Raw genomic sequence first — 16,662 nt, forward strand, 5'->3', positions numbered from 1 at the left:
TATTATTATAAAACATAGTTTGATGGTAAGGATTGTAATTATGTATTTCTTTTCAAAGTCCCATTTCAGTGAGAATCATGAATGACCAACTGATGCTTCTCGAAAGAGCATTCATCGATCCCCTTGGTTTACCCGGGAGGCCATTCTATAGGTAAGGAGACAACAGGTGATCCACCAGAGGGCACCAAATACCTCACTACAACCAAAAATAGAACACACCTGAAATCCATTTTAATGTCTTCAGATAAGTTGAAGGTAGAAAAAAAAATTCATACACACACACACACATATAAAAGCACTGAGGGAAACAGGTATGGATCTAATAACAGTATAATTTGCAGTATCAGAAAAATTAATTTCACATTGTTGCTTGGCTGTGGATGGAATGTTAAATGTTAGTTGAAAAAGGACTCTAACAAAATAGTAAAACTAGAGAATCTCAATAGAAATCTTACAGCTCATCTAATTCAACATTATACATGAATCTTTTCTATAGGATTTCAAATAAGTAGTTTTCCAGCAATGGGTCGCTTACTGCCTCATGAGGAAGCCCATTCCATTTAAGGCAAAGTTTTATTAAAAAGTTCTCTATCAAAAGATCTGAAATCTATTTCCTTGTAATTTTCTCCCTCTTATACCCTTCTGCTCTCCAAAGTCAAACAGAATGAAACTGGATTTATTTTAGGTTTCTGAATATATGTCATGTTTCCTAGAAAGAGATAACCTGTCTTTCTAGCTATATCTCTTTGTCATGATTACCTTCTATATCTTTGCTGCATGCCTCTATAATCTCTAGTTTTTCTAGGTCCCTAAACTGTGGTTCCATGGTGGATAGTGGAAAGGTCATAACATTTTTTTTTTTTTTTTTTTTTTTTTTTGCAAATCATAAGCAATAGTTTAATGAAGCCATAGTATTTAACAGAGTCCTCGAATGGGTATAATAGAAAATTTGTCCTTAAAATTAGTACAAGGTGCAAGGTAGAATACATTTTAATTCTGGTAAAGTGGTGGCTTTGTAAATGTTTGTAAGATTTTTATAGCATTTTTCCTATGAACCTTCATATCACAAGAATGATCAAATCATTTAAATTAAACTGATACAGTCAGTTTATATTATAAATACCCCATAAAACATTTTTCTCCTACAAATACCCAGCTACTTCTCAGTGATCATTCCCTTTATTCGTGCATAATATAAATGTAGCTAGCAGTTTAAAAAAAAAAAACAAAAACAAAACTTTTACCAAAAGCAAATATGTCTCTAAGCTTCACTGTTTAATTTTCATTCATAAGTGTGTTGTAAATGTAAACGTGGGTCTCATAAACAGGATTGCCTATTAGGTGCAAACATTGCTTCACAGCCTGGTGACTCCAACACTTTATTTGGCATCTCAAAGCACTATTTAACTGTGGAAATGTAAGCTTCTCTGGGAAATTGCTAAAATATCTTGTTAGCCGAAGCTAACCTGGGGATATTACAAAGATATCATCTATGTAGTTGCTTCTTGTCAGGCTAGACATTTCAGTGACGATCTGGAACCCCTTGTTTCCTATCCATGAGGAGCTGCTATCCTTTTACTGCAGAGAAGGTGACCAGCTTCAAAGCTAACCCTGTGTCTTCAGTTACACACACAGCAATAAAAGTTCCCCTTCTTCCATGATACTCAGTACATATGTGATAGGGATCCTGGCTAATGCTACAGTCGTGTCCACTGCCGAGCAGACATGTCTGGCAAACTGGGGGCTCCCAGAAATGCTTGGCCACTTTGTAGAGAATTGGCTGATAATGTCAAGATAAAAATAGATGATGTCCAGTTAGATTTGAATTTCAGATAAACAACAAAAAATTCTGTATTTTAAATATGTCCCTTGCTGTATTTGGGACATACTACATTAAAATTTTTTTCGTTGTGTATCTGAACTTCACGTTTAATTGGGCATCGTGTATTTTTATTTGCTCTGGGAACCCTAGATTGGCAGGAAAGAACAAAATCTAGGGAGGTGTACATTTTTACATGGTTATTGAATCCATAGGGTTGTGGGGACAGGGAAACAGGGTTCCCACAGAGAACTCGCTCTGGACCTCAGGAGATCCTTGGCAAGGTGTGTTGGAAAATATAAGATTCATGTTGAACTCTTCATGAAATATATATTTAGCTGCATGAATGTGGGTGGCAGGTATAAAAGTAAGGATATTTCAGACCTTCAGAGAGCCAGATATAACTACCCACCTGAGGTGCTAGAAATGATGTATTCCGTTTTTTTTAGGTCACATTGGGCCTTTTGCTTCAAAATCTTTTGGAAAATAGTTGTATTTGGATGAGGACGGTATTCTCCTCTCTCTTTTTTTTTGTTTTAATACAAATAGGAATTCCTCTCCCAAGAGGTACCTAATATACAGCAGGAATGCCCAGTGCTAAGAAACCTCAGAAAAGTAACTTCATTTAAGCTAGAACCTGGGGAGAAGACAGCCTCAGACCAGGTTTACAAAGTGTCCTTGATTTCAGGAAGTTCCCCGGAAGGCTCATGCACAAGCACTGATCCACCATCCCATCTAACAATGAGCACTAGTTTGCCAAGTGAAAGCCCCAAATACAATGACTCCTTCAGGGGTCTGAAAATTTAATGTCACCCCTCATGGGCAGGCATTGGTAGGAGAGTTTGGGCCCCCGCAGTCTGAAGTAACTGTATTGGGATGCTTCTGCAGCCCACTGATTCAGAAGGACACATGATCCTTGTGAGCTTTTAACTCTCCCAAGAAGATTCTGTCCAAAAATTCCCAGGGAGACTCCCTGGTATGTTTTGGCTGCTTGGGGCTTTAATATAAGTATGCCTGACTGAGTTGGGGACTGCATAGCTTTTTCAGCGACACAGAAGTTACCAACGGATTTGAGGTTTGGTCTTCAGCATCCCTAGTGCTCACAGTGAGCAGTGTCCATAATGGGGCATGCACATGCACAGTCCAAGAAACCACCTGACTTCAAGGAAGCTCTGGGCAACTGTGAGGAGTCAGCCCTGTCCACAGGTTCTACCTGAAATGATGTTTGTTTCCTGGTAGTCTTTTTTTTTTTTACTGAGATTGTTCACATACCATACAATTATCCAAAGATCCAAAGTGTACAATCAAACAAACAATTGCCCCCGGTACCATCATACAGCTGTGCATCCATCACCATAATTAATTTTTTTTCAATTTTTAGAACATTTTCATTACTCCAGAAAAGAAATATAAAAAAGGGAAACTCAAATCCTCCCATAGTCCTAACTACGCCCCCTCCATTGTTGACTCTTAGTATTGGTATAGTACATTTTTTGTTACTGTTGATGAAAGAATGTTAAAATACTGCTAACTATAATTAGTTTGCTATAGGTATATTTTTTTCCTATATGCCCTTCTATTTTTTTTTAAGTTTCTGAATAGTATTTAATTTTCAGATAATTACAGTCATCTTATTTGATATCACAAAATAGTGGCCATGTTATAAATTTTACAGATGAGGATATTGTTGCACTATTCTCACCACACCTAGGTTGCAGAATAAATCTGAATACAGATCAATACTTCCCCTTCTTCCTCCTTTGTATATTTACAAACATGCCGACACATAACCCTTGCTATTCAAATTATTTTTATCTGAACCAAGGAACTAAATGCATTGAGATAACTTTGTTTTATTAATAGGAATTCTCACTGTAAACTATACAAGCTTAGAGATCAGAGAGTAAATAGATTTTTTTTTTTTTTGCCAAACCCTCTATCTGAACTCAGAAGCTAAAATGGTTCAGTATTTTCCACTAACTATGCAATAAATAGCAAATCGTGGGTCCACAATTAATGTTCTTTTGTTTCAGTGTATGAAATAGAAGTTAATAATTGCCACTTAAATGTAGTGGTTCAATGACTACAATAACAGATGTCTCTTCACATATATATAGACATTTTCACCAACACTGCTCCCTATATGCCTTTGCTCTATATATCTCATGCCTATCTCCAGACAATGGCATCTAATCTACACCAACCAATAAAACATAATTGAGAATACACATTTTTCAATGGTCTCAAAAAGTATAAGAGTATTCCTTTGGATTTTCAAAAGAAGTCTATATTTTCAGACTTTAATAGCTTTAAATTTATTCTTAGTCTAATTCCTGTTTTATCAGTTAGGAAACTAAGAGTCATCTTACAAGTTAAGTGAGATGACCACATTTATAATCAGCAAGTCAGAAGAGTGAGGCAAGTATCTTCATCATCTGACTTCTAGTGTTTCAGAAAGACTGCCATACGATAAACTGAGTTATACATTTGAAATAGAGTGAAAGAGATGGTAGCATTGAATAGGATGTGATACCAAGTATGTTTTTTCCTTCATAATTTCACCATTCTGCAATATCTGTTTATTCCTCTCTGAAATATGGAATTAAAAATAATTTAATATACGGTTGTGTCTTATGATGACTATGATGATAGCAAAGCCAAACATATTCACTGGTCACTATATGGCTTAAAAAATGCATCTTCATCTAATATTATGGAAGCTTTCTCCATATCTTTCTCTCCTCTCCCCATTTCTCTGTCAGTAGCCCTCCCTTCAGTATCTCAAGTAGAGCAGGTCTTTTATTCACAAAATCTCTCAGCATTTGTTTGTCTGTGAAAAATTTAAGCTCTCCCTCAAATTTGAAGGAGAGTCTTGCTGGATGAAGAATTCTTGATTGGAAATATTTCTCTCTCAGAATTTTAAATGTCATGCCACTGCCTTCTTGCCTCCATGGTGGCTGCTGAGTAGTCACTACTTAGTCTTATGTTGTTTCCTTTGTATGTGGTGAATTGCTTTTCTCTTGCTGCTTTCAGAACTTGCTCCTTCTCTTCAGCATTTGACAATCTGATCAGAATATGTCTTGGAGTGGGTTTATTTGGATATATTCTATTTGGAGTTTGCTGGGCATTTATGCTTTGTGTATTTATATTGTGTAGAAGGTTTGGGAAATTTTCGCCAACAATTTCTTTGAAAACTCTTTCTAGACTTTTACCCTTCTCTTCCCCTTCTGGGACACCAATGAGTCTTATATTTGGATGTTTTATTTTATCTATCATATCCCTGAGGTCCATTTCAATTTTTTCAATTTTTTTCCCCATTCTTTCTTTTGTCCTTTCATTTTCCATTTTGTTGTATGCCCAGTCCCTGATTCATTGTTTAGCTTCCTCTAGTCTTATACTATGAGTATCCAGAATCTTTTTAATTTGGTCAACAGTTTCTTTTATTTCCAAAAGATCATGTATTTTTTTATTTACTCTTGCAATTCCTTCTTTTTGCTCTTCTAGCTCTTCTTCATGTCTTTTATATCCTGTGCCATGCTCTTCTTCATGTCCTTTATATCCTGTGCCACGGTCTCATTGTTTGTCTTTAGTTCTTTGATTAATTGCTCCAAGTACTGCATCTCTTCTGATCTTTTGATTTGGGTGTTTAGGTTTGGGTTATCCATATTGTCTGTTTTTTTCATATGCTTTAAAATTTTATGTTGTTTTTGGCCTCTTGGCATTTGCTTAACTTGATAGGGTTCTTTTAGGATGTGTTTGCTAATTCAAATACTTGTCTAATTTGTCAGATCCACTGCTTGGTGGTGTACAGTTTCTCTAACTAACCAGCAGGTGGCATCTGCGAGCCACCTATTTCCCTCAAGCCAGTTCTCCCCAACTTTGTCTTTGTGGTATGTGGCGGTCTGATTCTTGTGGGGTCCAATTGGTGCACCAGTTTTGCATGTATAGTTGGTGCTGTCTGCCCTGAGGGTGGGGTGTGTGTCTGAGCGGTTAGGGAGTGAGGGCAGTTTTAACAATCAAACCTCCCAGGTGTTCCTGGAGATTTAAGGCTGTTCCAAGAATCTAAACCTTCAGTTCAGTCTTGCCACAGATTGTTTCTGCCGCTGACCCACAAGTGCTTGGTATTGGTGTATGGTCCCTGGGATTTCCGAGTGGGTCCCTCTTCCAAGCCGTGCCTCTGCTGAGGGAAGGCTGTGCTACATCAGAAGTGTGCACCAACTCTCAAGAGAAGTTCTGGGCCACAGGGCTGTGTAGGGGCATTCCCAGCCTGCTGAAAGGATCGCTGAATGGGGTGTGTCAGTCTCCCCACCTTCACACCACTCTGCCTTCCCAGCTCCAGGACAATCAGCTACAGGTGCATGAAAGGCCACTGTCCACACCCAATTCTGTGGCATGTACACATGATGCTGGAAACACTTCACGTCGCTCTGAGTTTTTTTGGTGCAGCTCTGGGCTGTGGCTCCAGTGCCAGGCAGGAGCGTTCCCAGGCCACTGGGAAGATGGCTGCAAGGAGTGTGGTTTTTTCCCCTTTTGGCTCACCTCTGCCTGCCTTGCTCCGAGACAATTAGCAGCAGGTGCGCAAAAGGCTGTTGTCTATGCCAGATACTGAGGCGTACTCACAGGTGGTGGAGACGCCGTTCCTGCTGCACTTCCCTGTGCAGTTCTTGCTGCCATATCCACAGCCACTTTTGGGTTTTTTAAAAAAAGGACTAGTCTGACTCCAAGTGTGCTTACTCACTCGTTTCAGAACTCAGACTCCTGGTTTCACCAAGTGCACAGTCCCTGTGGATTAGCAGACCTTGTCCAGCTGGTGCATCGCCAGAACTGGTGTTCTGGGTCACTTTCTGGATTTTATCTAGTATTTTTCACTGAGGTGTTTTTTTGCCCTGTGTCTCCTAGCAGCCATCTTCCGGATGTCTGGATCCACAGTTTTTACTTACAGATTTTATGCTGTGGGCTTGGGCAATCCTCCCAATTCAGGTTGGTGTATGATGAGTGGACGGTCATGTTTGTCTCCCTGCAGTTATTCTGGCTTATTTACTAGTTGTTTCTGTTTTTTTTTCAGTTGTGCCAGGGGGACTACTTGGCTCCCACTCCTCTCTATGCTGCCGTCTTAGATCGGTATTCTCTCTTAATTGTTGTAGTGAAGAGACATAAAATCTAGAAGGCCTTGATCAAATGTGTAGCACTTACTGAATGGATGAGCCTTACAAGTTAAATATTTTTCCCTTCAGTTACCTAAGAAGAGCCTTTACACACTGAAGAACATTAGACAGGGCAGATACCTTCCTCCACTGACTATTCCCAGGATGAACAAGAACCATGCTGTTTTCTCAATGTCATAGCTACATCTATTAGTACAATATAGTTATGAAGTTAAGTCTGAACAACCTCTCTGACCTCTTTGGAGACTGCATTTTCCCCTCTGGTTCTCTTATCAGACACGCAAACTAGAAAATACCCAGACACTCTCTTCATACAATAATATGTGTGAATGCCACACACCTCTAATTCTTCAACTGGAATAATATATTAGTATAATTATTTATACATACCCAACTACATAAAAAATGGATTTTGGGTGGTTTTATCTGTATGTTTTATGAATTGTCGCATAGCATCAGGTAAAGTTGACATCAGTTTTGTTCATCAAAGCTGCTTGTAGAAAGTGGCAGAGCTTGAGTTGGACTTCTTGGGTGAGCCTCAAGGCTTGGGTTATTGGGTCAGTCCAGTTCCTGTTTCCATATTTTCTTTATTGGTAAGAGGGGTTCCATCTGAGCTCCTTTCTATACTGACTTTTCTAAGTAGTCTCCGCAGATCTATCTGGCTTTTACCAGAGGTAATTAAGACATTTGTAACTCAAATTGATAACACTTTGGAGTTAGGTTTCAAGGTAACATGTTGCAGATCAGAATGTTAACTAGAGGATTCGGTGCCTTTGGTGATGGTGCAAGCTTCCGCTTTTCATCAAAACTGTGTCTTTTTAAATTTCACAGTCAGTAGATCCTTAATTGTTATCTGCATGGGTCCAACTTTTTTTAAAGGCTCAGCCTGAAGTGGTTTAGTGTGATCCGCTTTTCTGAGCAGTAACGGTGCTATTGGTGGTGCAGGAGGAGGTAGAGGAGGAGGTGGAGGGGGTGGCAGTGGTGGTGGAGGACAAGGAAGATGGCTAGCTGGCTGTGGCAGGGTGGGAGGAACTGCAGCTTGGGATTCTCCAGGGGTGGTTAGAACACAAGCCAGCCCATTTGTAAATTTACCAATCAACTGACATGTTTGACCACAGCTTGGGCAAGAATTTTCTGAGAAGGTCTTCAGAGCTTCCTGAAGCTTGCAGAATTCACTTTCCAAAATGGAAAACTGTTGTTTTAGATTGTAAAGTTCTTGGTGGCAGATACAGGATGGAAAATTGGTGTTTTTTAATACTTCTAAACTTGTTCTTAGATGGAGTCCGGGCAGTGGCCTTTCCCACTCCACAAAGAAAAATTCAAAATTAAATCCTTGTCATGGAGGGATCAATCATAGTCATGGTCTCTCTCTGATTCCCTCTCTCAGTAGGGTAGTGGTAAAGCATGCTTCGTGACTGGCTAAGATAAGCAAGTCATTCCGGCCAATCAGAACTGAAGCGCTTCTGGTATGAATTAGGTCATAACATTTTGAGTCAGAGTATTTGTGCTCAGAAATCACTTATAAATGTGTGATTCAGATCATGCAATTTAGATTTAGAATGTGAATAAAGACAATATTTGCTACTTTACAGGGCTTTCTATTATCAATATAATGTGAAAGTTCTAATGTGTGATCTTGCTTATAAATGTTAGTAATTAGTATTAATATTTAAATAATTGTAAGTACTGGCTTTTAGAGCCCAACTCTGCCACATACTGTGATGAGGGCAATTTTTTCGTATGTGCAATTTTGATACTTTTTCAATGCATTGCTGTACACGTGTACATAATAAACATGCATTATTTATATTCATGTAAATGGGACTAAACAGTGCTTTGCAATTTTGTATATTTTAAATGTTATCTTTCAATATCAGTATATATAGTTTTATCTCTTATCTGCTGCATAGTGTTCTAACATATGGCATAGATTAAGAACGTTTAAAAATATTCCTTATTGAATATTGGAAGTAGATTTGTCCAGTTATTTACTATTATGAAAAATACTGCCATAGGATGCTTCCATTTGAAAATCCATTGACAGCTCTGTAATTAATATCTAGAATTACAGGGTCAAAAGGTGAATACATTTTTTTTTAAGTTACTATTTCTTTTCTATATCAGAGAGGTTGTAGGTTTACAGAACAATCATGCATAAATACTCCTGTATTTTACAGGAGTCTCATATAACACCCTATTACTAAATCTTGCACTGGTGTGGAACATTTTTTAAATTGATAGAGTATTTTTATAATTGTACTTATTAACTATGGTACATGGTTTAACTTAGGATTCATTGTTCAGTGTAGTTTCATGGAATTTTTAAAATTTTTATTCTCTTACTGTATATACAATCTATCATTTCCCCTTTAATCACATGCAGATATATATTTCAGTGCTGTTAATTATGTTCACAATGTTGTGCTACCATCAGCACTATTCATCACAAATTGCTGGTAATTTCATTAGCAGATCATGTAAGATTTGTCCTTTTGTGTCTGGCTTATTTCACTCAACATGACTTCAAGTTTCATCCATGTTGTCTGTATGTATATACCACATTTATCCACGTGATGGACACTTGGGTTGCTTCCATTTTTGGCAATTCTGAATAATATCACAATGAACACTGGTTTGTAAATATCTGTTCAAATTCCTGCATTCATTTCGTCTGAGTATATTCCTAGTAGTGGGATTTCTGGGTCATTTGGTAACTCTAATCTTAGCTTTCTCAGGAACTGCCAAACTTTTTGCTCCACAGTAGCAAAACCATTTACATTGCCACCAGGAATGAATGAGTGTTCCTTTTCCTCTGCATCTTCATCACTTATTTTCCATTGTGTGTGTGTGTGGTTTTTTTTTTTTTTTTAATAGCAGCCATTCTAATGGGTGGGAAATGGTGTCTCATTGTGGTTTTGATTTGCATTTCCCTCATGGCTAATGATGTTGAACATCTTTTAACGTGTTTTCTGGCCATTTGTATGTCTTCTTTGGAGAGATGTCTGTTCAAGTCTTTTGCCCATTTTATAATTGGGGGTGTTTGTCCTTTTTGTTGTTGAGTTGAAGGATTTCTTTAAATATTCTGTATGACAAAACCTATATCAGATATGTGGTTTCCTCCCATTGTATGGGTTGTTGTTTTACTTTCATGATAAAGTCCTTTGAGGCACAAAGATTTTCATTGTTCATGAAGTCATATTTATCTATTTTTTCCTTCATTGCTTGTGCTTAGGGTATAAAGAAACTATCGCCTAACACAAGGTCCCAAAGATGCATCCCTATGTTTCCTTCCAGTAGTTTGATAGTTCTGGCTCATATATTTAGGTCTTTATCCATTTTGCGTTGATTTTGTCAGGTGGGGGGGGGGGTTCTTTTTTTTTGCAAGTCTTCCCAACACCATTTGTTGAAGAAATTATTCTTTTCCGATTGAGTGGTCTTTGCCCCCTTGTAAAAAATCAGTTTTCCATAAATATGAGAGCTCTCAATTCAATTCCGTTGGTCTATATGTGTATGCTTGTGCCGGTATCATGCTAAGTTTTGATTGCTGTGTTTTGTAAATAAGTTTTAAGATCAGGAAGTGTGAATCCTCCGACTTTTTCTTTTAAGATGGCTTCAGCTATTTGATGCCCCCCCTAACCGTCTATGTAAATTTGATGGTTGGCTTTTCCATTTCTGCAAAGAAGGTTGTTGGGAAATTTTTTGATGAATCTATAAATTGCTTTGGGCAGGACTGCCACTTTAATAACATTTAGTCATATCCATGAACACGGAATGTCCATTTATTTAGGTCTTATTTGATTTAATGTTGTTGATTTCTGTGTACAAATTCTTTACAAGCTTGGTTAGCATTATTCCTAGATATTTGATTCTTGTAGTTGCTATTGTGAATTTTTTTTCTTTATTTCTTCTTCCAGTTGTTCATTACTCATGTATTTAAACGCTATTGATTTTGGGGTGTTGTACCACACTTTGCTGAATTCCCTTATCAGCTCTAGCTTTGTTGTGGACTTTTCAGGATTTTCTATATGTAGGATCAGTCATCTGCAAATAGGAGAAGTTTTACGTCTTCCTTTCCAATTTGGGTGCCTTTTATTTATTTTTCTTGCCTAAACTGCTCTGGCAAGAACTTCCAGTACAACAGTGAATAACAGTGGTGACAGTGGGCATCTTTGTCTTGTTCCTGATCTCAAGAGAAAGCTTTCAGTTTTTCATCATTAAGTAGGATGTTACCTGTTGCCCTTTTTTATCAAGGGGTGCTGAATTTCGTCAAATGCTTTTTCTGTATCAATGGAGATGACCATGTCTTGTCTTTCCCTTTACTTTGTTAATGTGGTATATCACATTAATTGATTTTCTTATATTGAATCACCCTTGCATACATACCTGTAGTTTTCTTTTTCTGGCTTAGGTATGAGGGCGATGTTGGCCTTGTAGGATGAATTAGGGAGTTCCCTTCTCTTCAGTCTTTTGGAAGAGTTTGAGCAGAATAGGCCTGAAGTTTCTTGGAATGTTTGGCAGTGGCAGAATTCCCCTGTGAAGCCATCTGGTCCTTAGCTTTTCTTTGTGGGTTCTAAAAAAGGAGGACATTACTGACCTCAAAGAAATAAAAAAGTGTTGTAAGTTCATATTATAAACACAAACTACTTACACTGACTCAAGAAGAAATAGAAGAGTTCAGCAGAGCCTTAATAAGTAAAGAGATTGACTCAGTAATCAAAAACCTTCCATCAAAGAAAAGCCTAGGGCCAGGTGGCTTCACTGGTTACTTTTACCAAACATTTCAAGAATTAACACCTGTCATCCTTAAATTCTTCCAAAAATTTGAGGTGGATGGAACACTTCATAATCAATGAAGCCAACATTATTCTTACACCAAATCCCATAAAGATACCACAGGAAAATTAAATTATAGCCCCACATCCCTAATGAATATAGATGCAAAAATCTTCCAACAAAATACTTGCAATATTCAAGAAAACTCAGAGTCAGAAACTAGAATGCAGGTTATCACAGTCTGGGGTGTGTGTAGTGAATAGGAAGTTAATGCCTAACTGTTGAGTTTCTGGGGTGAAAAAAGTTTTGGTAATGGATGATGATTTAATTAGCTTCATTTAATTATATATTTGAAGGGAGTTAAAAGAGGAAATTTTATGTTGTGTATATGTTTCTTGATTAAAAATTTAAAATTCCATAAAACTGCACAACAATGAAATGTAAATGTAACTATGTAAACTATGGACTAGTTACTAGTATAATTATGATAAAGTTTTGCCAGCTGTTATCAAAGCTACTACATTAATGCAAAGTGTTAATAGGTAAAACTGTTTTTGTGAAGGGCGGTGGTGGGCGATTTGGGAACTCTGTACTTTCTGCGTGATTTTTCCTAAAACTACTTTTCCAAAAAATATATATAGATGCATATATATACACACACACACATTAAAAATATAGTTATATCCTGTTACTCAATCTGTTTTATGATTTTTTCTATTAGGCACATCATCTTTGCTCCAAGTAGCCACAACAAATATGCTGGAGAATCATTTCCTGGTATCTATGATGCTATGTTTGATATTGAAAATAAAGCAGACCTTCATGCAGCCTGGACAGAAGTAAAGAAACACATTTCTGTTGCAGCCTTTACAATTCAAGCAGCAGCAGGGACTCTGAAAGAAGTATTATAGGAAGGTCTCAGTCAAGCGGCTACTGAATAAAAGTGTTGCTGAAAGTATGAAAATAAATTCATCTTTCTTTTTTATAATTCATGAACCCAGAATGTTCTAAAAAAACTTGCTTTTCATGTCATGTTTTGATTTTAGAATTCCAATTTGTTTATCTAATACACAAGGAAGTTTGCATAAGAAAGCATATGAAATATTATGTCTACATTAATTCAGCAATTATACTAAAAATTTATTCAATAGAGGAAACTGGACAGAATGTCAATATATGACACAAGTGTTTATTAGTATTTTTTGTCAGTGAAAAATAAATTCATCAATAGCAAACTGAATTATAGTATAATACAGTATAAAATAAGGAATCAGAATATTGATGGTATATATTTTTTCATTTCCATATAAAATTTGCCATGATATTGAATTTAAAAAGGTGAGAGAAATTAATGTACCCCTCACCTCCCCCAAAAAAAGCACCACAAACTGAAATGTACAGATATTAATTTAAACAAAATGTAGTGCTTATTTCGGGAGGTAGAATTTTTATGACTTTCACTCTATTTTTCTATATTGCTTGAATTTTTTTTATGAGAATATATTCCCTTTTAAATAAAAACAAAACTTCTTCATTTTGAACAGAAAAAATTGTACAAGATTCTGGGATACAATAAAGTTCATAAATAGTGATTTTCTTATTTTGTATCTTTGTATTTTGGGGATCCGAACAGCACTCATTCACATATACGTATATGGGCCATTTTAATATTGTTTATATTTAGATCAGAATTTCAAAAGTATCAGTTAAGTCATCTTCAAACTTTCAAATTTATACATGGAGGTTAGATACAAGAAAATAATCACTTCCCCTTCAACTCAGACTTTCTAATAATGAGTTTGAGATAAAATGGTAACCTTGGAAATAATTACAATATTTAAGAAATACTGGCTTTTTTCTTGTCATTGCTTTTTAACCTTGAGCCATTTGCGTTTTCCACTCTCTTTCCAATAACTCATAATCCAATAATTGCTCCTCTTCTTTGTCTCCACTATATTCAGGCCAGTATCTTTCACTAAGACTTTGCAAAAGCCTTTCATATTGCCCCACTTCCTTTCCCCCTTTTTAATCTCAATTTTACTAACTTCAAACTAGAATGATCTTCCTAAATTTGACCATGCCATGCCCTATGAAAAAAACCCTCAGTAGGGACCTTCTTTCTACTTCCAAAGGGTGATGTAGTAGGTATTGGCAAGTCCAGTTGCAACAAGCAGGAGAAACAATTCCATCCTCATTTTTCTGGTAAAATCTCCTTCCTTTCATATGGGGGACTCAATACAGGTGGCGTGGGTGGCATACTCTGGACGTTCACAAGATGTAGGCCTAAAAAAATCCTTTGTTGGATTTACTTATTTCCATGCCTGTATATTTCTACTACAAACTTCTAACAGCAGGGATTGCCTCTGTTTCTTAAATGAAAGCAAGATGTACTCAAAGTTCAGAATGTTAAGTAACTCCTCCTTAATAAAGCAAATACTATACTTAAATAATGGGAATTTATTGGCTCATGGTTTTGAGGCTAGAAGTCCATGTGAAGGCATCATCAAGGTGTTGCTCTTTCCAGAGACTGCTGTTCTGGGGGCTGGGTGATGGCAATCCTTGGTCCTTGGTTCCTGTTTCATGGCAATCAATGCACATGACCACCTCTGCCTTCTCTTCTGGGATTCATTAACTTTCAGCTTTTGGCCGCTCCCTCTGAGGCTTTCTCTGCATTTCATTCTGCTTATAAGGGACCCCAGTAATAGGATTAAGACCCATATTGATTGAGGTGGGGCACATCTTAACTACAGAAACATAACCGAAAGGTCATACTTAAAAGTGTTCACACCCACTGGAACAGATGAAGTTTAATAACATGTTTTTCTGGGACACATAGCTCCAAACCACCAGTTACCTACTTGGTATACTTATTACCTTTTACTGATCATTAAATCCTTACTCTTCAGACATAAGTCATTTGGACTTTTTCCACCTGGATGCTGAAGATTACTGGGACTCAACAGTTCCTTGCAAAAATCACTTCCTTCAAAACCGTCTTCTACATTCCCTATCTTGTTTAGATTTTCTGTTCTTAAACCTACAAATTATCCTAGGATCTTATTTCCTAAGTCCTTTCAGTTCCAGACCCTAAATCTCTTCTCTATTCCTACTTCCACTTCTGTATTTCATGCCCTAATCCTAACTGGTGTCTCTTTTTAAACCATCTCCCAGTCCTCCTGTCAAACTGATCTTTCAAAAACGCAAATCTTATTACAAATGTATGAATCAACCTCAAATAGAGGTGGGGGAAAAGGCACTGACCACAGTAAATTTGGAAATGCATCTGTTAGAATAAAGGCAAAAGAAAGTAGACAAAAGAATTACACTATACTTGTTGGGGGAGAAGAGGTAACATCTCCCATGCAGAACCCTTAATCATCTTACATAGACACTCTGCCCTTAAGGACATGGAACCTAACTCCCCACTCCTCAAGTGTGTGCCGTGTGCATAGTGACTTCCTTCCAAAGAATACAATATGGAAAGAGGGAAAAGAGTAACTTTACAGTGAAAAAAACCTGACTACTTTAGACAGGTGAGCAAGGTTAAAATCAACAGGACAAGTTATGCTTACAAGTATGTATCCTCAATATGACATGAGAAGGGCACTTTTAAGGCTGTGGTTTTCATCCTTAAAATGCCTAAATTAAATCACAAGAAAAACATTAGAAAAATCCCATTTGAGAGACATACTACAAAATTCCTGAACATTACTCCTCAAAATTGCCAGGGTTATGAAAAACAAGTCTAAGAAACTGACAAAACTAAGAGAAGCCTAAGAAGACATGAGGACTAAATGTCATGTGGTATCCCTAGATGGGATCTGGAACAGAAAGACATTAGATAAAAACTAAGAAAATCTGAATAGAGTATGGACTTGAAAAATGTATCAGTACTGGTCCATTAATGATTACACTCATACCATGCTAATATAAGTTGTTAATGGAGGAAACCGTGTGGTGTACATGGGAACCCTCTATACCGTCTTCACAAGTGTTCAACAAATCCAAAACTATTATCTAATAACTTATTTTAAAAAATGATAAAAGGAAAAGAATGCAAACCTAATCAGACTAATATGCTTTATGTAAGAATAACCTGCTGAATCTCTGTATAATTTGCTTCTTAGGTTCCAGGGTATTAGAAAAGCTAGAAGGAAAGAACTGAAATAGTGGAACTTTAACCCACAGCACCCTTTGAAATTTGTTCTATTGCTACTTGTTAAATTGTAATTTGAAAGTTATCACTTTTTTGTATATATATTTCACAATAAGGAAATAAATGAAACTATGGTATTGTAACAATATTTTTGGAAATTTTCTACATAACTACTTATTAAATCATACTTTGAAAGATATTACTTTTTGCATATGTTTATTTCACAATAAGAAAACTGAAACTGTGGAGCTGTAACCCATAACATTCTTTGAGATTTGCTAACTACTTGTTAAACTGCACTTGGAAACTATCACTTCTGTGTCATATTCTACAATCAAAAATATGTTTTTTTTTTTTTAAAAAAAAGAAAATAAGAAGGCTATGCTGCAAATTTTGGGGTCCCCACTCTGAGTTTCCCTTTTAGTACGTCTCAGTTAGGAGCCAAGAATTTGCATTTCTTAACAAATTCCCAGTGAGCTTAATGTTCTTGGTCCAGAAATTTTATTTTGATAAGCACTTGCCTAGGCTGGGAGATGATAACCAATATTCAAGTGATCCTTTGCTGACTCCTTTGTTTACAATCTTAGGTAATGTCTTCCCCACCCAGGAATCTTATGTCCTAGGTGCTGTAAATTATAGAACTTGCTTTAACTACATATTATATTAGTGAAGGGAGGGTAATTTTGAATGTTTTAGTATATATTTCGTCTAACATGCAATATTAATTCCTATCTAGACATATATACCAC

At 36.7% G+C, this 16,662-nt stretch overlaps 1 protein-coding gene across 4 annotated transcripts in view; it reads left to right on the forward strand.

Moving 5' to 3' along the window:
• Positions 1-14,466, forward strand: part of NAALAD2 (N-acetylated alpha-linked acidic dipeptidase 2) — a 78,745-nt gene extending 64,279 nt beyond the window's left edge. For 2 of the 4 annotated variants that reach the window (XM_037841052.1, XM_037841053.1), the window contains 2 exons: positions 59-151; positions 12,479-14,465. In XM_037841052.1, coding sequence (XP_037696980.1) covers positions 59-151; positions 12,479-12,668 — 283 coding nt within the window. In that variant the 3' untranslated portion in view covers positions 12,669-14,465. Of the gene's footprint in view, positions 1-58; positions 152-12,478 lie in introns of all 4 variants that reach the window. The other 2 variants (XM_037841054.1, XM_037841056.1) reach the window with 1 other exon arrangement.
• The last annotated feature ends 2,196 nt before the right edge of the window (positions 14,467-16,662 follow it).

The sequence above is a fragment of the Choloepus didactylus genome, chromosome 6 (genome assembly GCF_015220235.1).
Source record: "Choloepus didactylus isolate mChoDid1 chromosome 6, mChoDid1.pri, whole genome shotgun sequence".
NCBI lineage: Eukaryota > Metazoa > Chordata > Mammalia > Pilosa > Megalonychidae > Choloepus > Choloepus didactylus.